At 34.8% G+C, this 23120-nt stretch overlaps 1 protein-coding gene and 1 non-coding gene across 8 annotated transcripts in view; one reads left to right on the forward strand and one right to left on the reverse strand.

The window, feature by feature from the left end:
• The window catches only part of CSNK1G3 (casein kinase 1 gamma 3), a 132357-nt gene that overhangs the window by 53561 nt on the left and 55676 nt on the right, over positions 1 to 23120 (forward strand). For 4 of the 7 annotated variants that reach the window (XM_060143483.1, XM_060143486.1, XM_060143484.1 and 1 more), the window contains exon 4: positions 4300 to 4369. In XM_060143483.1, coding sequence (XP_059999466.1) covers positions 4300 to 4369 — 70 coding nt within the window. Of the gene's footprint in view, positions 1 to 4299; positions 4370 to 13250; positions 13305 to 23120 lie in introns of all 7 variants that reach the window. The other 3 variants (XM_060143481.1, XM_060143482.1, XM_060143485.1) reach the window with 1 other exon arrangement.
• Positions 11984 to 12090, reverse strand: LOC132518972 (U6 spliceosomal RNA). Its single transcript, XR_009540077.1, has one exon. It is a non-coding gene; the product is annotated as a U6 spliceosomal RNA (small nuclear RNA).

Consider the following 23120-nt stretch of genomic DNA (forward strand, 5'->3'; position numbering starts at 1 on the left):
GACAAATGACAATGAAAACATGACAATCCAAAACCTATGGGATGCAGCAAAAGCAGTTCTAAGAGGGAAGTTTATAGCTATACAAGCCTACCTCAAGAAACAAGAAAAATCTCAAATAAATAATCTAACCTTACACCTAAAGGAACTAGAGAGAGAAGAACAAACAAAACCCAAAGTTAGCAGAAGGAAAGAAATCATAAAGATCAGAGCAGAAATAAATGAAATAGAAACAAAGGAAACAATAGCAAAGGTCAATAAAAGTAAAAGCTGGTTCTTTGAGAAGATAAACAAAATTGATAAACCATTAGTCAGACTCATCAAGAAAAAGAGGGAGAGGACTCAAATCAATAAAATTAGAAATGACAAAGGAGAAGTGACACCAGACACCACAGAAATACAAAGCATCCTAAGAGACTACTACAAGGAACTCTATGCCAATAAAATGGACAACCTAGAAGAAATGGACAAATTCTTAGAAAGGTATAACCTTCCAAGACTGAACCAGGAAGAAATAGAAAATATGAACAGACCAATCACAAGTAATGAAATTAAAACTGTGATTAAAAATCTTCCAACAAACAAAAGTACAGGACCAGATGGCTTCACAGGTGAATTCTATCAAACATTTAGAGAAGAGCTAACACCCATCCTTCTCAAGCTCTTCCAAAATATTTTGGAGGAAGGAACACTCCCAAACTCATTCTATGAGGCCACCATCACCCTGATACCAAAACCAGACAAAGATACTACAAAAAAAGAAAATTAGCGACCAATATCACTGATGAATATAGATGCAAAAATCCTCAGCAAAATACTAGCAAACAGAATCCAACAGCACATTAAAAGGATCATACACCATGATCAAGTGGGATTTATCCCAGGGGTGCAAGGATTCTTCAGTATATGCAAATCAATCAATGTGATACACCATATTAACAAATGGAAGAATGAAAACCATATGATCATCTCAATAGATGCAGAGAAAGCTTTTGACAAAATTCAACAGCCATTTATGATAAAAACTCCAGAAAGTGGGCATAGAGGGAACGTACCTCAACATAATAAAGGCCATATATGACAGACCCACAGCAAACATTCTCAATGGTGAAGAACTGAAAGCATTTCCTCTAAGATCAGGAACAAGAAAAGGATGTCCACTCTTGCCACTATTATTCAACATAGTTTTGGAAGTCCGAGCCTCGGCAGTCAGAGAAGAAAAAGAAATAAAAAGAATACAAATCGGAAAAGAAGAAGTAAAACTGTCACTGTTTGCAGATGACATGATACTATACATAGAGAATCCTAAAGATGCCACCAGGAAACGAGCTAATCAATGAATTTGGTAAAGTTGCTGGATACAAAATTAATGCACAGAAATCTTTTGCATTCCTATACACTAATGACGAAAAATCTGAAAGAGGAATTAAGGAAACACTCCCATTTACTATTGCAACAAAAAGAATAAAATACCTAGGATTAAACCTACCTAGGGAGACAAAAGGCCTGTATGCAGAAAACTCTAAGACACTGATGAAAGAAATTAAAGATGATACCAACAGGTGGAGAGATATACCATGTTCTTGGATTGGAAGAATCAATATTGTGAAAATGACTATACTACCCAAAGCAATCTACAGATTCAATGCAATCCCTATCAAATTACCAATGGCATTTTTTATGGAACTAGAACAAAAAATCTTAAAATTTGTATGGAGACACAAAAGACCCCGAATAGCCAAAGCAGTATTGAGGGAAAAAAACGGAGCTGGAGGAAACAGACTCCCTGACTTCAGACTATACTACAAATCTACAGTAATCAAGGCAATATGGTACTGGCAGAAAAACAGGAACATAGATCAATGGAACAGGTAGAAAGCCCAGAGGTAAACCCACGCAACTATGGTCAACTAATCTATGACAAAGGAGGCAAGGATATACAATGAAGAAAAGACAGTCTCTTCAGTAAGTGGTGCTGGGGAAACTGGACAGCTATGTGTAAAAGAATGAAATTAGAACACTCCCTAACACCATACACAAAAATAAACTCAAAATGGATTTGAGACCTAAATGTAAGTCTGGACACTACTAAAGTCTTAGAGGAAACCATAGGAAGAACACTCTTTGACATAGATCACAGCAAGATCTTTTTTGATCCACCTTCTAGAGTAATGGAAATACAAACAAAAATAAACAAATGGGACCTAATGAAACTTAAAAGCTTTTGCACAGCAAAGGAAACCATAAACAAGACGAAAAGACAACCCTAAGAATGGGAGAAAATATTTGCAAACGAATCAACGGACAAAGGATTAATCTCCGAAATATATAAACAGCTCATGCAGCTCAATATTAAAAAAACAAACAACCCAATCCAAAAATGGGCAGAAGACCTAAGTAGACATTTCTCCAAAGAAGACATACAGATGGCCAAGAAGCACATGAAAAGCTGCTCAACATCACTAATTATTAGAGAAATGCAAATCAAAACTACAAAACTACAATTCAAATCACACCAGTTAGAATGAGCTTCATCTGAAAATCTACAAACGACAAATGCTGGAGAGCATGTGGAGAAAAGGGAACCCTCTTGCACTGTTGGTGGGAATGTAAATTGATACAGCCACTATGGAGAACAGTATGGAGGTTCCTTAAAAAGTAAAAATAGAATTTCCATATGATCCAGCAATCCCACTACTGGGCATATACCCTGAGAAAACCATAATTCAAAAAGAGTCATGTACCAAAATGTTCATTGCAGCTCTATTTACCAGGACATGTAAGCAACCTAAGCGTCCATCAAAAGAAGATGTGACACATATATACAATGGAATATTACTCAGCCATAAAAAGGAACGAAACTGAGTTATTTGTAGTGAGGTGGATGGACCTAGAGACTGTCATACAGAGTGAAGTAAGTCAGAAAGAGAAAAACAAATACCGTATGCTAACACATATATATGGAATCTAAATTAAAAAAGAAAAAGAAAACGGTCAGAAGAACCTAGGGGCAAGGCGGGAATAAAGATGCAGACCTACTAGAGAATAGACTTGAGGATACAGGGAGGGAGAAGGGTAAGCTGGGACAAAATGAGAGAGTGGCATGGACATATATACACTACCAACCGTAAAATAGCTAGCTAGTGGGAATCAGCTGCATAGCACAGAGAGATCAGCTTGATGCTTTGTGACCACCTAGAGGGGTGGGATAGGGAGGGTGGGAGGGAGGGAGATGCAAGAGGGAAGAGATATAGGGACATATGTATGTGTATAACTGATTCACTTTGTTAGAAAGCAGAAACTGACACACCATTGTAAAGCAATTATACCCTAATAAAGATGTTAAAAAAACCCAAAAAGGCACATGCACCCCAATGTTCATTGCAGCACTATTTACAATAGCCAGGTCATGGAAGCAACCTAAATGCCCATCGACAGACGAATGGATAAAGAAGAAGTGGTACATATATACAATGGAATATTACTCAGCCATAAAAAGGAACGAAATTGGGTCATTTGTTGAGACGTGGATGGATCTAGAGACTGTCATACAGAGTGAAGTAAGTCAGAAAGAGAAAAACAAATATCGTATATTAACGCATATATGTGGAACATAGAAAAATGGTACGGATGAACCGGTTTTCAGGGCAGAAATTGAGACACAGATATAGAGAATAAACGTATGCACACCAAGGGGGGAAAGCAGCGGGTGGGTGGTGGTGGTGGTGTGATGAATTGGGCTATTGGGATTGACATGTATACACTAATGTGTATAAAATGGATGACTAATGAGAACCTGCTGTTTAAAAAAAAAGTGATCAAATGTATTTTATTGGAAAGAAGCAAAAATAGACCATATTTACTGTCTAAAAAAATATATATATATAGATCTTTAATAAAAAAATCAACAGAAATTAAAAATTCACCTTTGACCTTACTCAAAGCTAGATCCCTCTCCTGAGTTAACTACTGGTTTATTATGTAACTTTTAAAGACCTTTTCTAATGCATTCATATGCTTCTGAATGTTTGAAATATTAAATATTTTTTTGCTTTATTGAGGTGGGTCTTTCCATATGTATGGATACTATATGTATTTGTGGAAATTGTTGAACACAGTTTTACTCTGTCTCAGATTGTATTTTAATCAAGGCAAGACGTTGAAATATTATAAAGAACAATGCTTGGAATACCAAAAAAAAAAAAATGTTGACACCAAGATTTATAAATTCGGAATTGGGGCCTAGTGATATTTTAACAACTTAAATATTTTTTGTTGTTGCTTTTTTTTTTTTTAAATTAGGAGCCCATGAAATCCAGAGCACCACAACTACATTTGGAATACAGATTCTACAAGCAGTTAGGATCTGGAGGTAAAGTCTTATATTAATTTTTTAATTTGTAATAAAACGGATTGTCATGATAAGAACTCTGGTTTCAAAGAATAGTATGTTAAATTTAGTTAATATTAATCACTTCTTAAGGCAATGCTTAGTAGATATTTTCTTACTACAGTCTTCCCTTTTTATTCTAAATATGACATTTTTGGAGCTTTTTGTGTTGGTACTAATATAAATAGAGAACATTGTAAAAAAAATTTAATTTGAGAATATAAGGTGCATATAGTTTCCAGGTGCTTATTAGCCTTTTTGATGGTATTATAGTTATTGAAATGATTTATGACATGGTGGTAGGCTGAAAAATGGCTGCATAAAAAAATATCCATATCATAATCCCTGGAATCTGTAAATGTTACCTTATAGTAAAGACTTCACAGGTATGATTAAGTTAAGGATCTTGAGATCAGGAGGTTATTCTGGGTTATCTGGGTGGCCCCTAAATGCAGTCACAAATGTCCTTGTAAAAGAGAGTCAGAAGAACCATTAACGTACACAGAAGAAGAAAAGGCTACGGAGGCCAAGATTGGAGTGATATAGCCATAAGCCAAGGAATGCTGGCAGCCATGAAAACCTGGTATAGGATTGTCCTATAGAACCTCCTTGATTCAGCCTGTTGAAACTGATTTCAAATGTTTGGCCTCCAGAACTGTGAGAAATAAATTTTTGTTATTTTAAGCCACAGGTGTGTAGTAATTACAGTGGCTGTAGGAAATTAATACAGGTATATTTTTACATAAACCCTAAATCTAAGTGAGAATGGATATTTTGTGCCATTGGAAAAAACTAATGAGAAAATTTCCCATTTTTCGTTGCATTTACTTTATGTTAATGTTTCTCTCAACTCCACTTTTTCTGTTCACTACTATTCTAACTGTAATGATTTTATACATACAGTTTCTTATCAAGTAGGGATATTTTGTTTCCCCAGATTTAATAAAATGGAAGTTTTTGATGTGTTTTTTGTAAGCACATGTTTACATTCTACTTGGTAGAGTTGTACATTTTTTAATACATTATCAATTTTGCATTCTTTTTTTTTCCTAAGAGGATACTTTCAAATGAGTAGTCAATGTGGGGACAATAAGTTGACATTTTGTAATGTTTTATCATTATAAACGTTCTATAATGCATGTTTAAGTCTGATACAGACAGGCCTCCAGGACTTATCAAAATTATCACTGACAACTGAGATATAAATGATAAGGGGACACAATTATATGTGAAACCATACATATTAGTTAGGACTGGCAAGTGACAGAAAGCCCTAAGAAGCTAAGTGGAAAAAAAAAAAAGGAGTTATTGACTATGTACTGTAAATTCAGGGAAAGGACTTATCTATAAGACATTGCAGTACTGTCATCAGGGACATTGTTGAGTTTGTCTTTATGCTCTGCCTTTTTGTGTGTGTGTAAGCTTTTTTCTCTGATTGGCCCTTCTTATGAGACGGCAAAGGTGCTTACCAACAGCCCAGCTTAGCAATTTTTTTTTTTTTTTTTTTTTTTTTTTTTTTTGCGGTATGCGGGCCTCTCACTGCTGTGGCCTCTCCCACCGCGGAGCACAGGCTCCGGACGCACAGGCCCAGCGGCCATGGCTCACGGGCCCAACCGCTCCGTGGCATGTGGGATCCTCCCGGACCGGGGCACGAACCTGCGTCCCCTGCATCGGCAGGCGGACTCTCAACCACTGTGCCACCAGGGAAGCCCCCAGCTTAGCAATTTTAAAAGTATCTGTTAACTAAAAATTTCAGCAAAAGTTCTAGGACTGAACCTTACTGTCTTATTTTGTGTCTAATGATTTAATCACTGAATTTTATTGCCCAGACTTACTCATCTCAGGCACTACCTGTGAAGTTCAGGGACTGAGAATGGGGAGAGGTGTTGTCTAATGGGAAATTGAGGTGTTAACAGAAGAAGGAAGATTGGATGCTGGGGAGATGAAAATAAGAGATCTATCTACTTAAGTAGTAAAACTATCATTTGGAAAAATAGGATGGAATACTTTAATTGGATAAGAATGAATAAGTTGATTTGGAGTTTAGGGAGTCATTGAATTGAATACCATGGTGCACTTACTTTTATTGTTATATTCTTTACTTTTTTTAACTTTAAAATTTATGTCAGGGATAGTAATAATAAAGTGGAACATACATCTGTTAGCACTTGAATGCCAAAGGGCTGTTGTGCCCCACGACTCCAGGGACCGCCATTTAGTCTGCATATATAAGGGTGCTCCCCTGTACTCCAGGGCATAGCACTTACATAAATTGAAATATGAGTGTTATTGCTTGAAGGTGTGTGTAATGGTGGCTCTGAAACTCTGACAGGTGTGTGTAGTTTTGAGTGTTTCACGTGAATCATGTGAATTTTAGTTACTTGTTAGTGTTTTTATCGATCATGAATTTTAAAAACATTTTTGCGTACTCATGTGAGCTTTATAGAAAAACAAGAGTGTTTAATTGTTTTGAGGAGAGACTGATGACTTAAAAATTATTTGATTTTGGAATTGCTACTTGAAAGGATTGTATTTTCAGACTGCTCTTAATCATAAGTGGGGCATTCATAGTAATTTAATCTATAATTCTTTTATGATATTGTAAGTTTCATTTAAGTAGCAACTTGCTTGTTAGTGTTCTCTTTAAAAATAGATATACTGGGCTTCCCTGGTGACGCAGTGGTTAAGAATTCACCTGCCAGTGCAGGGGACATGGGTTTGAGCCCTGGTCCGGGAAGATGCCACATGCTGCGGAGCAACTAAGCCCGTGCGCCACAACTACTGAGCCTGCACTCTAGAGCCTGTGCTCCGCAACAAGAGAAGCCACCGCCATGAGAAGCCCGCGCAGCACAACAAAGAGTAGCCCCCGCTCTCCGCAACTAAAGAAAGCCCGCGCACAGCAACGAAGACCCAATGCAGCCAAAAATAAATAAATTTAAAATATATATATATTTAATCAATATTCAGAATATATAAAGAAGTCCTAAAACTCAACAGGAAAAATACAAACAATCCAACTTTAAAGTGGGCACAGAACTTGAATAGACATTTTTCTAAAGAAGATAGATATACAAATAGCCAATAAGCACATGAAAAGATGCTGAATATCACAAATCATTAGGAAAATGTAAGTCAGACCCACAAAGACATACCACTTCACACCCATTAGGGTGGCTGTTATTAACTAAATAAAGGAAAAGCAAACCGAAAACAAGTAAACAGCTAGTGTTGGTGTGAATATGGAGAAATTGGAATCTTTGTGCATTACTGGTGGGAATGTGGATTGCTGCAGCTGCCGTGGAAAACAGTACGACTGTTCCTCAAAAAATTAAACATAGAATTACCATTTGATTCAGCAGTTCCATTTCTAATTATATGCATAAAAGAACTGAAAGCAGGGACTTAAACAGATAGTTGTACACCCATGTTCATAGCAGTGTGATTTGCAATAGCCAAAAGGTGGAAACAACTTTGAATGGATATACAAAGTGTGGTTTTATACATAGAAGGGAATATTATTCAGCCCTAAAAAGGAAGGAAATTCTGACACGTGCTACAGTATAGAGGAACCTTGAGAACGTTATGCTAAATGAAGTAAGCTAGTCACAAAAGGGCAAATGCTGTGTGATTCCACACTACCCAGAGTAGTCAGATTCATAGAGACGGAATTCAGAATGGTGGTTGCCAGGAGCTGAGAGGAGAGGGGAGTGGGAAAATATTGTTTAATGGGTATAGAGTTTCAGCCTGGGATGATGAAAAAGTTCTGGAGGTGGATAGTGGTGGTGGTTGCACAACAATGTGACTATACGTGATGCCACTGAACTGTACATTTAAAAATGGTTAAAATGATAAATTTTCTATTATGTATATTTTGCCACAGCAAAAACAAATTAAAACATTTATTTAGAATTATTTACTGAAATATCTGTGAAATAATATACAGTTTATCTAGTTCTACTCTCTAGGTTTTGATTCTCCTGTAAGTCTTTCTCCTTATCTAACCTCCTTGGCAGTATCCCACTTTTCTCTCGTATTTGTTCACTGAATCTGTTACATATATACAGTAGGACTGTACAGCTTTACTGCAGTGTGCGTATGAGGGTTGACTCCTTATATTATTTATAGCTTTCCATAGGATTAGAGTATTGTTTTATACCATTATCAGTTTCTCTGATAACAAAAATTTAATGTTTCAAATGGTCTTGTTTTGTAATATCCACTCAGCATTTATTGAGTAAAATGAAGATCTAGACTTGGGAGTCATCAACACATAGGTGGTTTTTAAAGCTAAGGGAATGGATGAGGTCTCCCATAGGAGAGTGTAGAGAGTGTCAAGAGAAGAGGAACATAGGCAAAACCATGATGACCACTGCATTGGGTAGGAATAAATTTGACTGTCAGTATCAAAAATCATGACAGCAGTAGCTTAAACAAGTAAAGCAATGTTATGTGAGGAAAAATAAACAAGGAGTCCTGAAGTAGACAATTGTAGGATTGATATGGCTACACAGAAGTAAGGAATCAGGCTAGCTCTAGCTTCTTCCTTCTGTTTTTCGTATGTGGCTTTCACTTTTATGATTCTGGATTTTTTTGTAACAGGAGGGAGGAAGGAAAGGATGAAATTACCATCTATATAAGGATAATTTCCAATTCTTTATCCCGGCTTTCATTCTTAAAATCTAGTCATACATGTATGTCTCTACTAGAATCAGCAATTCTATATACTCAGAATTTCTCTCCCTATCTTCTTTCCCCTTACTTTTCCAATGATTTCTCTCTCTTCCAAAAGACCTGTTTGTTTTTCTGGATTATCTTGTTCCGTTAGTGGCTCACCCCTTCAAGCTGAAAGTGTTAGTCACCTTTAATTTTGACTTTTTGGGATAATCATCAAAAAGATCCGTCAGTTATGTCTCTTAAGAGATCTGTTGACTTCATTCTCTTCTCCCAGTCTTCATTGTCACCTATTTTTTGAATTGGGCTTCTTTTTGTGCATCTCACTTCCTTCTTCCCTACATTCCTCTTAGAGACTTGTCATTTAGTATAAAGCCCACATTTCTTTCTCTTTCTATTCGACCCACTTTTTAGTTGCACTAAACTTAGTGTTCTTTGAATAGATCTTATTATTTTCATATATCCGTATTCTTTCTGGAATGTCTTTCTTTCTCGATGAATTTCTTCTTTCTTCAGTCCCCAGCTAAAGTATCTCCTCTTTTGCAGTACATTTTCTGGTATCTGTTTCATTCCAGAAAAAGCTTCTTCTTTGACTTGAAATTATTTTGAATACATCTTCATTTTTCTTTCATCATACCGTATTATATTTATATTTGCTTATGTCTCTCTCCTCCATTAAAATTTGAACTCTTTGAGGGCAGTGAGAATCATCTTTTTATCCTTGAAACTGAGCAGAATGATTGACAATTGTAGGCCCTTGGTGAATGGTTGAAATGGTAAATTCTTTAATGAGAATAATAGACTGTTTTCTATCATCAGATGTGAAGTTGCAGTACATAATCTCCAATATTTCCTATAGCTTTTTAGTTTTTGTGATCATATGTTTAAAGTTTGATATATTAATATTATGTAAAATCATATTATTACATTTTGAGTTTATTCCACTTTTGACAAATAGACATAACCATGTAATTTCAAAAATTTATTTATTTTAATGAATGTCATTTGTATCACCCTATGATTAGGTAAATTTAGAGATCCAGAAATAGAAGGAAAAAAAGTCAGTGATGAGTAATTTTTAAATGATCAGAAATGATAAACCAAGGGCATATGCAGGTAGTTATTTAATTAACTGACTGTACAATTCAGCTGCCTAAAAATAATCACTTTCTAGAGAAGCATAGGTTTTAATTATTAGAATTGTTTTTTTTAATCTACTTGAAAAATAGTTTAGTTGAATTGTTGATATGATACTTCATGAAAATGCATGGGACATATTTTGCAATGTATGGGGAAAAGTGTTTTGAAGATCTGTGATTCCGAATAATGCTTCTGTGTCTTAAATTATTTCCTTGACATCAGATGGTTTATATAGGCCATATTGACCTAATTTGCAATCATTTATTACTTGGAATTTCTTTATCAGCTGATACTTCATCACAGAAAGTCAAATAACCTTTTTTTTTTTCTGTCATAAATTACTATTCTTGGAAGATCTCTAACTATGGAAATGATGTTAAATATACTATTTGAGATTGTGCATATGTTAAATTGTTAAATAATTTTTTCTCAAGTGAGTGGCTTGCCTTTTTTTTTAAATTTATTTTTAACATCTTTATTGGAGTATAATAGCTTTACAATGGTGTGTTAGTTTCTGCTTTATAACAAAGTGAATCAGTTATACATATACATATGTCCCCATATCTCTTCCCTCTTGCATCTCCCTTCCTCCCACCCTCCCTATCCCACCGCTCTAGGTGGTCACAAAGCACCGAGCTGATCTCCCTGTGCTGTGCGGCCGCTTCCCACTAGCTAGCTATTTTACGTTTGGTAGTGTATATATGTCCATGCCACTCTCTCACTTTGTCCCAGCTTACCCTTCCCCCTTCCCGTATCCTCAAGTCCATTCTCTAGTAGGTCTGCATCTTTATTCCCGTCTTGACCCTAGGTTCTTCTGACCATTTTTTTCTTTTTCTTTTTAGATTCCATATATATGTGTTAGCATACGGTATTTGTTTTTCTCTTTCTGACTCACTTCACTCTGTATGACAGTCTCTAGGTCCATCCACCTCACTACAAATAACTCAGTTTTGTTCCTTTTTATGGCTGAGTAATATTCCATTGTATATATGTGCCACACCTTCTTTATCCATTCATCTGTTGATGGACACTTAGGTTGCTTCCATGTCCTGCCTGTCGTAAATAGAGCTGCAATGAACATTTTGGTACATGACTCTTTTTGAATTATGGTTTTCTCAGGGTATATGCCCAGTAGTGGGATTGCTGGGTCGTATGGTAGTTCTATTTTTAGTTTTTTAAGGAACCTCCATACTATTCTCCATAGTGTCTGTATCAATTTACATTCCCACCAGCAGTGCAAGAGGGTTCCCTTTTCTCCACACCCTCTCCAGCATTTATTGTTTCTAGATTTTTTGATTATGGCCATTCTGACCAGTGTGAGATGATATCTCATTGTAGTTTTGATTTGCATTTCTCTTATGATTAATGATGTTGAGCATTCTTTCATGTGTTGGCAATCTGTATATCTTCTTTGGAGAAATGTCTATTTAGGTCTTCTGCCCATTTTTGGATTGGGTTGTTTGTTTTTTTGATATTGAGCTGCATGAGTTGCTTGTATGTTTTGGAGATGAATCCTTTGTCAGTTGCTTCATTTGCAAATATTTTCTCCCATCTGAGGGTTGTCTTTTCGTCTTGTTTATGGTTTCCTTTGCTCTGTAAAAGCTTTTAAGTTTCATTAGGTCCCATTTATTTTTGTTTTTATTTCTATTTCTCTAGGAGGTGGGTCAAAAAGGATCTTGCTGTGATTTAAGTCAGAGTGTTCTGCCTATGTTTTCCTCTAAGAGTTTGATGGTGTCTGGCCTTACATTTAGGTCTTTAATCCATTTTGAGTTTATTTTTGTGTATAAAAATATGGAACGCTTCACGAATTTGCATGTCATCCTTGCGCAGGGGCCATGCTGATCTTCTCTGTATCGTTCCAATTTTAGTATATGTGCTGCCAAAGCGAGCACGGCTTGACTTTTTGATGTTGCCTGAACTATGTAGTTCTAAAGAATAATTTTGTAGTTCTAAAGAATAATTTGATAATAGCAGCAGTGGCTGTTTCTAAAATTAACACTTGTCATAGTATTGCCTTCTAAGAATTAGAAAAACTTCTCTTCATTCTTTATACTGACCCTTCTGCCTTCTTGGTTTATGTCTTGTTTATTGGTGTATTTAGCCCTGTCTCCTAGCTAAGTGGTCTTTGGTGATTCCATATTGTATGAACACTTTATCATACTGTTCACTTTTGAGAAAGGTTGTAGGTAATAGTATAAGCCTTTAAACATGGGTATATGCATTAAATAATTTCTAAAATTTCTTTCATTCATTAAGTTGGCAGATTAGAGTTTCTCTGACCATGTTTTAAGAACTTAAGAAATTCTGCTCTTTCTGTATATCTTATAAGTGTCTTTTTGAGAAAAAAGAAAGAAAATATTGTCAAAACCATGAAAGTTAAGTGAATAAAATAATTAGAACATTACCTGTTATATTTTGGTTTTAACAGAAATAATGAATACTATACAGGTGAGGTGGTGGTTAGTGTAAACTTATTTCAGCCTAAATAACCAACAGTTTATGTAGCAGCTTCTTAGACTTCCTTTTTCTGTATTAGCTTAAGTGCATTTAGAAGACATCTTAAGTGAATGTAATATTTCTGTCTCTTTTTAGAGGCCTTTCTGTATGGGAATTTCTATAAGTTATGCATTGCGAAACTTTTACTAATTTATATGTGAATATGTATATTGGTACTGTTGGATAGAAGTGTACAACATTTTTCTGTTAAATTTGTAGTTTATGGAGAATGTGTGTGTTTAAAGAATGCTATGCATTATCAATATAAGAAAGGTTAATCGATAGTGGTTTCAATTTGGTTTATATGGTCCAGGTATTAGGACAGTTTATGTTGTGTGGTAATTATACTATTAATATTTTCAGTGATTAATTAATACACAGTAATCTTACATAAAAAACAGACCTTATTTTTGAATAGGGTATAACTAAATGGTGATGAAGGACTTAATTTTCTGAAATACAGCATCATTTTTGTAATTCCCTATGTAATCATAAGAAGTATAAAGCCATGAAAAATAATAAGATTTCATGTTTTATTTTTGATTTAAATATAAAGAAGCATATTGTGAGAAGAACAGATTTGTAAGCTTGCAGATTGGGGGTAAAAATGGTAAGAGAGAATCCATTTTTTCTTAACTGTTTATGCCTAAAGAGGATAGAAACTGAATAATATATAATATATAATATTTATTCAGTATTCCATATATTATAATAAACATTACTTGTTTGTAGGTGATGTTACTTTTTAATGTCCTTTGAAATTAAGACTAATTTTTAAATGTGTAAATAGAATTATCACTGAAAGGACTCTTCTGTTTTACAGTGGGGTGGCTTTTCCTTTTATTTGGGGTTAATTGCTAGAATATTACTAAATGTGGGTGATGTGGTATTTTAATGGAATGACTGTTACCAAGTTTGGAACTCATTGCACCTGTTTGTTCATATCAGGGCTTCCTAATTGGACAGAACAGTAATTCTCAAACTTTTGGGTCTCATGATCCTTTTAGACTCCTAAAACTTTTTGAGGATCCCAGAGGGCTTTTGTTATTGTGGGTTATAGCTATGGATATTTGCCATATGAGAAATTAAAACAAATATAAAAATATTGCTGTATTCATTTTAAAATAAAAACAGTAGTATTTTAAAATCATAACTAGCGCTATTTTCCAAATTTGAGAAAAGTGGCCTGTTTTACATGTTGTGCACATCTCCTTAATGTCTGGCTTAATAAAAAACAATGGATTCTGCCTTCAGTCCGTTGCCATATCACATTCACGTAGCCTCTGGAAAACTTGACTTTCACTTGTGAGAGAATGAGAGTGAAAAAGATAAATAACATATTGGTGTTATTATAAAAATAATTTTGATGTCACTGCCCTCCTGAAAGTGTCTCATGGACCACCTACTCCTGTCCCTAAGTGTCTCTGGACCATGTGTTGAGAACTGCTGAGCTAGAAGTATAAGCATTTGTGCTAAAGTTTAAGAATGCCTGAAAGCAAAACTTCCTTGGAAAAGAACATAGCCTGTGTGATAATTCTGTACTTAGTATTTCTAATCAGATTTTAGTTTTTCTTTTATTTTTTAATGGTCTTAGTTGCAGTACACGGGGTCTTCCGTTGCGGTGTGCAGGCTTCTCTCTAGTTGTGGCACATGGGCTCCAGAGTACATGGGCTCTGTAGTGTGGTACTTGGGCTCTCTAGCTGTGGTGTACAGGCTTAGTTGCCCCGCAGCATGTGGGATCTTTGTTCCCCGACCAGGGATCGACCAGCGTCCCCTACATCGCAAGATGGATTCTTAACCACTGGACCACCAGGGAAGTCCCAGATTTTAGTTTTTCTTGATCAAATCTGTAGAGTTTAAATTTCCTGTTAAGAACGTTAATACTGTTGTTCTAATCCTTCCTACATGAACAATACTGGACTTGAAAATGGAAAGAAACATCATGATAATATTTCTTTTAATCACATGCTTAACTGTTGCCCACCTATAAGGAACTGAAGTACCAAGCAGTATTGACAGTATTAGACCTCCAAGTGTTATTTTCTGACTTTAATTAATTAGTGTTGTTTTGTCACTTAAGTGGAATGCTGAAATATAAAATGAAGTGTTCAATTAAATTAATTTTGGGAGAGTGATGGTGAGATTGTATTTTCATATAATCTGTGAATTTTGTATTCTTGCCCATTCTTGAGCTTTTCTTGGGAAAAAAATATACTTGTCTTGAATATTGGGGATGCTGATAAGCATCACTGAAAATTAGTGATGTTTGAAGCTATCAGACTAACTTTCATCAACTCACCATCAATGACTTTTTATAGTAGTCTCAAAAATACTCTTAGAACAATTGGAATTGGGTGGAGTAAAAGTTTATAGTTGAAAATTCACTGGGTGTAAGAACAAATAGAAAAGCTTGCTTTTGCCCATGAGTTGGATTGCATTCGTGCAGTTCAGTAGCCAAAAACTTTGATCAAGAGACACAGCTGGTAACTTAAAACATTCATTACTCTTTGTTCTCAGCCTTCTTTCTGAGTCTCTCTTCTTTCTTGCCCTCTTGTCCTTCACCACTTTGAAAAACCCCTTTCTTGTGTATCATATTTATATTGATGTGGTTGTTTTGTTTGGTGTTTGCTTAGGGTACTCCTCAGCCCCTGTTTGTTGCAACTTTTCCTAACTCATAACAATTTAATTTGTTTGCTCAGTGTTAGAAAACTGCCCAGACTTGTCCTGGGAAATGAAATTTTAGTTTGGTCTTTACAACGTTTGCTTTATATTCTTGATTTAAAAAAAAATATATGACTCTTGATCCTATACTTCAATGATAAAATATGTGTTGAAATACATTAGTAGTTATGTAAGAAGTTTTTGCATTCATTGACTCATAAAACAATATGTATCTCAAAGAGTCAGAGTGAAATCGTCTTTTTTTCCACCAAAGATCTGTGCTGAGTCATGTTTTAAGGTAAAATTATGTTCCTTGATAAAGCTGAGGTATTTTTATTTGGATTTGAGACTAAATGTCTATTTAATTTACTCAGTGAAATGTAATGCTGTTTGTGGAATTTAGCCATCTTGGGTAAGGTAGAGATAGATATTTTTGAGACACTTTGAAACCATTAAAGAAAGGAAGTTTTGAAGAAAATTGAAGCAGTTCTCATTTGTCCCTTTATTGATCTTTTTCTTGGCGTTATTTTAGAAACCCAAAGTTATAATATGTGTATAGCTTGATTGAATGTACATGTTAGGTACACAGTAATTCTCTCAACAATGAGTTGGCTTATATGAAATACAGCAGATCAGATTTACTTATGCTTACATCTCTTCAACTCTGAGAAATTCTGTGTGAATAATTATGAATTTTGAGTCATGCTTAATAGATAAGTTTGAAAAGAGAAGACTTGAAGGTTGGGTAAAAGGAAAAGTTGGCAATTTGGATAGCAGAACTGTGGTAGAAAAATTTGAAATGCAACCCTAGAAAAGCTCAAACAGTAAGGCAGAATAAATCTGAGCCTTAGAATGGATCCATTTCTTCTGTTAAGGACGTATGGTAGGAAGGGAGAGGAAGCCAAAATTATTTTATAGGGCGACAGAGTCTGAATAGTACACAGTTGACCTTTGAACAGTGTGGGTTTGAACAGTGTGGGTCCACTTATACATGGATTTTTTTCAATAGTAAATACTACAGTGCTATACAATATAAGGTTGGTTGAATCCGAGGATCTGGAACCACAGACACAGAGGAACTGAAATGTGTATATGGAGGGCTGACTATAAGTTATACATGGAGTTTTGACTGCATGGAGGGGTCAGTGCCCCTAACTCCTGTGTTTTTCAAGGGTCAACTCTACTTTGCTTAATTCCGAGTAGCTCCAAAATGAAGTTAATAGTTAAGAGTAGAAGTAAGGCTCTGTAACTTTAAATATTAGGGAGAGTATTTGAGAAATACTTGCTCAGTTATAGTTAATACTTGGATTAAATAAATGTGGTCTAAATCTTTTCCCAATTCAAGTTTTTCTTTGTAGTCCCAGAATAATATTTTTAAGTTATGTAAGTTTCAGGTGTGCAGCATTATAATTTGACATCTGTACAGGCATACCTTGTTTCATTGTGCTTTGCTTTATTGTGCTTCACAGATTTCTTTTTCTTTTTTTTTTTACAAATTGAAAGTTTGTGGCAACCCTACAATGAGCAAGTCTTCGATGCCATTTTTCCGACAGCATCTGCTCACACCTTGTCTCTGTGTCACATTTTGGTAATATTTACAGTATTTCAAACTTTTCCATTATTATTATATTTGTTATAGTGATCTGTGATCAGTGATCTTTGATGTTACTACTATGACTCACTGAAGGGTCAGATGATGGTTAGCATTTTTAGCCATAAAGTGTTTTTAAGGTATTAATAAGGTATGTACGTGGTATTTTTAGACAGTGCTACTGTACACTTAATAGACAACAGTATAGTATAAATATAACTTTTGTATGCACCAGGAAACCAAAATATTCATCTGACTTTATTTCGGTATTCCCTTTATTGTGGTGGTCTGGAACTGAACCCAAAATATCTCCTAAATATGCCTGTACACACTACAAAGTGATCATCAGCACGTTTCTAGTTACCATCCATCACCATACAGCTGACCCCCTTTACCCATTTCACCCATTCCACCCAACTCCCTTTCCCTTTGGTAAACACTAATCTTATCTCTGTATCTATGAGTTTGTTTTTGTTTTATTTTGTTTGTTCATTTGTTTTTTTACATTCCACACATGAGTGAAATTTTATGGTATTTGTCTTTCTTAACTTACATCACTTAACATAAAACTTTCAGGGTCCATCTGTGTTGTCGCAAATGGCAGGATTGGATTTAATTCTTTTTTTGTGGTGGGGTAGTTTTCCTTTGTGTATATGTACCACATTTTCTTTATCCATTCATGCACCCATGGACACTTAGGTTATTTCCATATCTTGGCCGTTGTAAATAATGCTGCAATAAACGTAGGGGTTCATATATCTTTTCAAATTGTTTTTGTGTTCTTTAGATAATACCTAGAAGTAGAATAGCTGGGTCAGATGGGAGTTCTATTCTTAATATTTTGAGGAATCTCTATACTGTCCATGGTGGCTGCACCAATTTTCAGTCCCACCAACAGTGTACAAGGGTTTCCTTTTCTCCACATCTTCTCCAATATTCATAATTTTTTTCTTTTTGCTAATAGCCATTCTGACAGGTGTGAGGTGATCTCTCATTGTGGTTTTGATTTGCATTTCCCTCATAATTAGTGATGTTGAACATCTTTTCATGTACCTTTTGGCCATCTGTATGTCTTCTTTAGAAAAATGTCTATTCATTACAAAATGTCCATTTTTAAATCAACTTGTTTGTTTAAAGTTGTATGGGTTCTTTATATATTTTGGATAATAATCCCTTATTGGATTTACAAATATCTTCTCCCATTCAGTAGGTTGCCTTTTCATTTTGATGATGGTTTCCTTCACTGTGCAGAAACTTTTTAGTTTGATGTAGTCCCATTTGTTCATTTTTGCTTTTGTTTCCCTTGCTTTTGGAATTAGATCCACAAAAATATCTCTAAAACTCATATTAAATGAAGTTACCTCCTATGTTTTCTTCTAGGAGTTTTATGGTTTCAGGTCTTACATTCAGATCTTTAATCCATTTTGAGTTAATTTTTGTGTGTGGTGTGAGATAGTGGTCTAGTTTAATTCTTTTGGCTGTAGCTGTCCAGTTTTCCCAGCACCATTTATTGAAGAGACTATTCTTTCTCCATGTATGTTCTTTGCTCCTATGTTGTCAATTAATTGCCCATATATTTGTGGTTTTATTTCTGGACTCTCAATTCTGTTTCATTGATCTGTGTGTCTGTTTTTGTGTGAGTTCCATACTGTTTTGATTACTGTAGTTTTGTAGAGTACAGTTGACCCTTGAACATTATGGAGGGTAGGGTTACCACTCTCTATGCAGTTGCAAATTCATGTATAACTTATAGTTGGCCCTTGGTGTACACAGTTCCTCCATATCCATGGTTCTGCATCCTTGGATTAAACCAACCTTGGATTGTGTAGTACTCTATCTAGTATTTATTATTGAAAAAAATCCGTGGGTAAGTGCATTTCAAACATGTGCTGTTTAAAGGTTTGCTGTAGTTTGAAATCAGGGAGCATGATAACCTCCAGCTTTGTTCTTCTTTCTCAGGATTGTTTTGGCTATTTGGTGTCTTTTGTGGTTCCATACAAATTTTAAGATTGTTTTAGTCATGTGAAATATGCCATTGGAATTTTGATAGGGATTGCATTGAATCTATAGATTGCTTTGGGTAGTATAGACATTCTAACAATATAAATTCTTTCAGTCCATAAGCATGAAATATCTTTCCATTCATTTGTGTCTTCTTTGATTTCTTTCATCAATGTCTTAAAGTTTTCAGTGTATTAGGTCTTTCACCTCCTTGGTTAAATTTATTGCTAGGTATTTTATTCTTTTTTATGTAGTGGTAAATGGGATTTTCTTAATTTCTGTTTCTGATAGTTCATTGTTAGTGTATAGAAAAACCACAGACTTCAGTATATTGATTTTGTATCCTGTGACTTTACTGAATTCATTTATTTGTTTGAACAGGTTTTATTTGTGGCATCATTAGAACTTTGTATATATAGTATCATGTTATCTGCAAATAGTAACAGTTTTACTTCTTTCTTTCTGATTTGGATCACTTTTATTAATTTTTCTTGTCTAATTGCTACGGCTAGGATTTCCAGTACTGTGTTGAATAGAAGTGGTGAGAGTGGGTATCCTTCTCTTATTCCTGATCATCACTGAGTATGATGTTAGCTGTGGCTTTGTCATATATGGCCTTTATTAGGTTGAGGTATGTTCACTCCATACCCACTTGGTTGAGAATTTTTATCATAAATGGATGTTGAATTTTGTCAGATGCTTTTTCTGCATCTAATGAGATGATCATGTGATTTCTATCCTTCATTTTGTTAATACATGGTATCATGTTGATTGATTTGCAGATGTTGAACATTCTTGCATCCTTGGAATAAATCCCACTTGATCATGGTGTATGATTTTTTTAATGTATTGCTTGATTTGGTTTGCTCATATTTTGTTGAGGGCTTTTGCATCTTTGTTCATCAAGGATATTGGCCTGTAATTTTCTTTTATGGTGTCCTTGTCTGGTTTTGGTATCAGCATAATGGTAGCTTCATAAAATGTGTTTGGAAGGTTTTCTTCCTCTTTAATTTTTTGGAAGAGTTTGACAAGGAGTTTGACAAGGATTGGTATTCTTTGAATGTTTTGTATAATTTGCCAGTGAAGCCATCTGATCCTAGACTAATGTTTGTTGGGAGCTTTCGATTATAGTTTCAGTCTCCTTACTAGTAATTGTTCTATTCAGATTTTCTATTTCTTCTTGATTCAGTCTTGGAAGCTTGGATGTTTCTAGGAATTTTCCGTTTTTTCTAGGTTGTCTAATTTGTTGGTGTAGAATTGTTCATAGTAGTACCTTATGATATTTTGTATTTCTGTGGTATCAGTTGTAATTTCTCCTCTTTCATTCTGATTTTGTTTGAGTCCCCTCTTTTTCTTTTTCTGGGGGGGTTAGTCTAGCTGACGATTTGTCAATTTTGGTTATCTTTTCAAAGAACTAGCTCTTAGGTTCATTGATCTTTTCTGTTGTTTTTTAAATGTCTATTTCATTTATTTCCACTCAGATCTTTATTATTTCCTTTCTTCGAATGTGGAGCTTTATTCTTTTTATGTTTTCTTTATGTGTAAATTTAGATTATTTATTTTGGATTTTTCTCGTTTCTTGAGGTAGGCCTATATTGCTATGGTCTTTCTTCTTTGAACTGCTTTTGCTGCATCTCATGGATTTTGGTACGTTATATCTCTGCTTTCATTTGTCTCTAGGTATTTTTTTGATTTCTTTAGTGACCTATTGGTTGTTTGGTAGCATGTTTAATTTCCACGTTTCTGTGGTTTTTACTATTTTCTTTTTGTGATTGATATTTAGTTTCATAGTATTGTGGCCAGAGAATATGCTTGATATGATTTCAGCCTTTCTGAATTTATATTGAGACTTTTTTTGTGACCTAATATATGATCTATCCTGGAGAATGTTTCAGGTGCACTTGAAAAGAATGTATCTTTTGGTGCTTTTGGATGGAATGTTCTATATGTTAAGTCCGTGTGATCTAATGTGTGATTTAAGTTTGATGTTTTCTTTTTAATTTTTTTTCTGGATGATCTATCCATTGATGTAAGTAGGGTGTTAAAGTCCTCTGCTATTATTGTTTTGCTTTCAATTTCTCCCTTTAAGTCTGTTAATATTTGTGTTGTATATCTTAGTGCTCCTCTACTGGATGCATATACATTTATAAATGTTATATCTTCTTGCTGGATTGACACCTTTATCATTATGTTTGCCCTTGTTGTCTTTTAATATAGTCTTTGTTTTAAAGTCTGTTTTGTCTGATATGAGTATAGCTACTCCAACTTTCCTTTTATTTACATTTGCATTGAAATTTTTTCCATTCCTTCACTTTCAGTCTGTGTGAGTCCTTTCTCCTGAAGTAAGTCTTGTGTAGGTAGCATATAGATGGATCTGTTTTTTTTTTTTTTTTTTTAATTTAAACAGTCCCTCACTGTCTTTTTCTTGGCTATTTTAGTCCATTTGAAGTAATTATTGGTAAGTATGTACTTGTCATTTTGTTAATTGTTTTCTGGTTGTTTTTGTAGTTCCTCTCTGTTCCTTTCTTCTCTTTCCCTCTTCCTTCGTGTTTTGGTGGTTTTCTTCAGTGTTATATTTAAATTTCTTTCCATTTTCTTTTGTATATTTACTATAAGCTTTTTTCCCTGTTACTGTAAAGTTCATATATAACATCCTATGTAAGTAGTAGCCTGTTTTAAGCTGGTAGCAAATTAAATTTGAACACATTCCAAAGCTTTATCTTTTTACTACTCCAGCCCCCTGCCCCAATGTTTTATACTTTTGATGATACATTTTACCTCTTAATTTTATGCATCCCTTAACTAACTATTGGAATTTAATTTAAATTTACTACTTCTTCTCTTTAAACCATCATGTTTGCTTTATAAGTGATTGATCTACTACCTTTATTATATATTTACCTTTTCCAGAAATACTTTTTACTTGAATGTGTTTTCTTATTATTAATTAGTGCTTTTTCTTTTCAGCTTAAGAAATCTCTTAAATATTTCTTGTAGGGCCAGTTTTGTGGTGATGAACTCCTTTAAGCTTTTGTTTATCTGGGAAACTTGATCCCTTCTTCAATTCTGAATGATAAATTTGCTAGGTGGAGAATTCTTGTTGGGGTTTTTTTCCTTTTAGCACTTTGAATAGGTTATGCCACTCACTACTGGCCTGTAAAGTTTCTGCTGAAAAATCTGCTGATAGTCTTATGGAGTTTACTTTGTATGTAACAAGTTGGTTTTCTCTCGCTGCTTTTAGGATCTTCTCTTTATCCTGAACTTATACCATTTTAATTATAATGTGTCTTGGTGTATGTCTATTTGGGTTAATCTTTTTTGGAACTCTCTGGGATTCCTGGACCTGGATATTTGTTTCCTTCCCCAGATTAGAGAAATTTTTGACCATATTTCTTCAGATAGTTTTTCTGGCCCCTTTTCTCTCTCTTCTTCTTCTGGGATCCATATAATGCAAATGTTATTTTGCTTTATGCTGTCTCAATGGTTTCTTAAATTAATTTCACTTTTTAAAATTCTACTTTTCATTTTGCTTCTCTGTCTGGATGAGTTCAGTTGTTTTGTCTTGCAGCTCACTGATTCATTCTTTTACTTCATCCAGTCTACTGTTGAACTCCTCTAGTATATTTTTCAATTGAGTTATAACCTCTTTGGTACTTTCCTATATTTCAATCCCTGTTGAAGCCCTCACTGTGTTCATCCATTCTCCTCCTGAGTTTGGTGAACATCTTTATGACTAAGAAGCAACAAACTAAAGAGTGGAAATGGGTTATTAAGAGATTGCTAAATTAAGAGCATAGAAGTTAGCACTTTCAGTGGAATAGAGGGGGGAAAGCATTGTAGAAATATTTTTTAAAACTCAGTAGCTGAGAGCTATTGGTAAGTCTTAATTGCATCTCTAGGCTCTTGATGTATATAGCATACTAAAATCAGTATTTCAGAGTTGAATAAATGTTAGAGTCTCTCATCCACTATTTCTAAGCCTTTTATCTGTTTTTACTTATAATGGGGGTAGATATGACTCAAATATGTTATGAGTGGCTCTAGTAAGAAGATAATGATTCTCAGTGGCAGGGGGAAGTGTGTGTGTGTGTGTGTGTGTGTGTGTGTGTGTGTGTGTGTGTGTGTGTGTGGTGTGGTGTGGTACAGGGTGGTGATGTGTACACATGGGGGTGT

This window comes from Lagenorhynchus albirostris, chromosome 3 (genome assembly GCF_949774975.1).
Source record: "Lagenorhynchus albirostris chromosome 3, mLagAlb1.1, whole genome shotgun sequence".
Classification (NCBI taxonomy): domain Eukaryota; kingdom Metazoa; phylum Chordata; class Mammalia; order Artiodactyla; family Delphinidae; genus Lagenorhynchus; species Lagenorhynchus albirostris.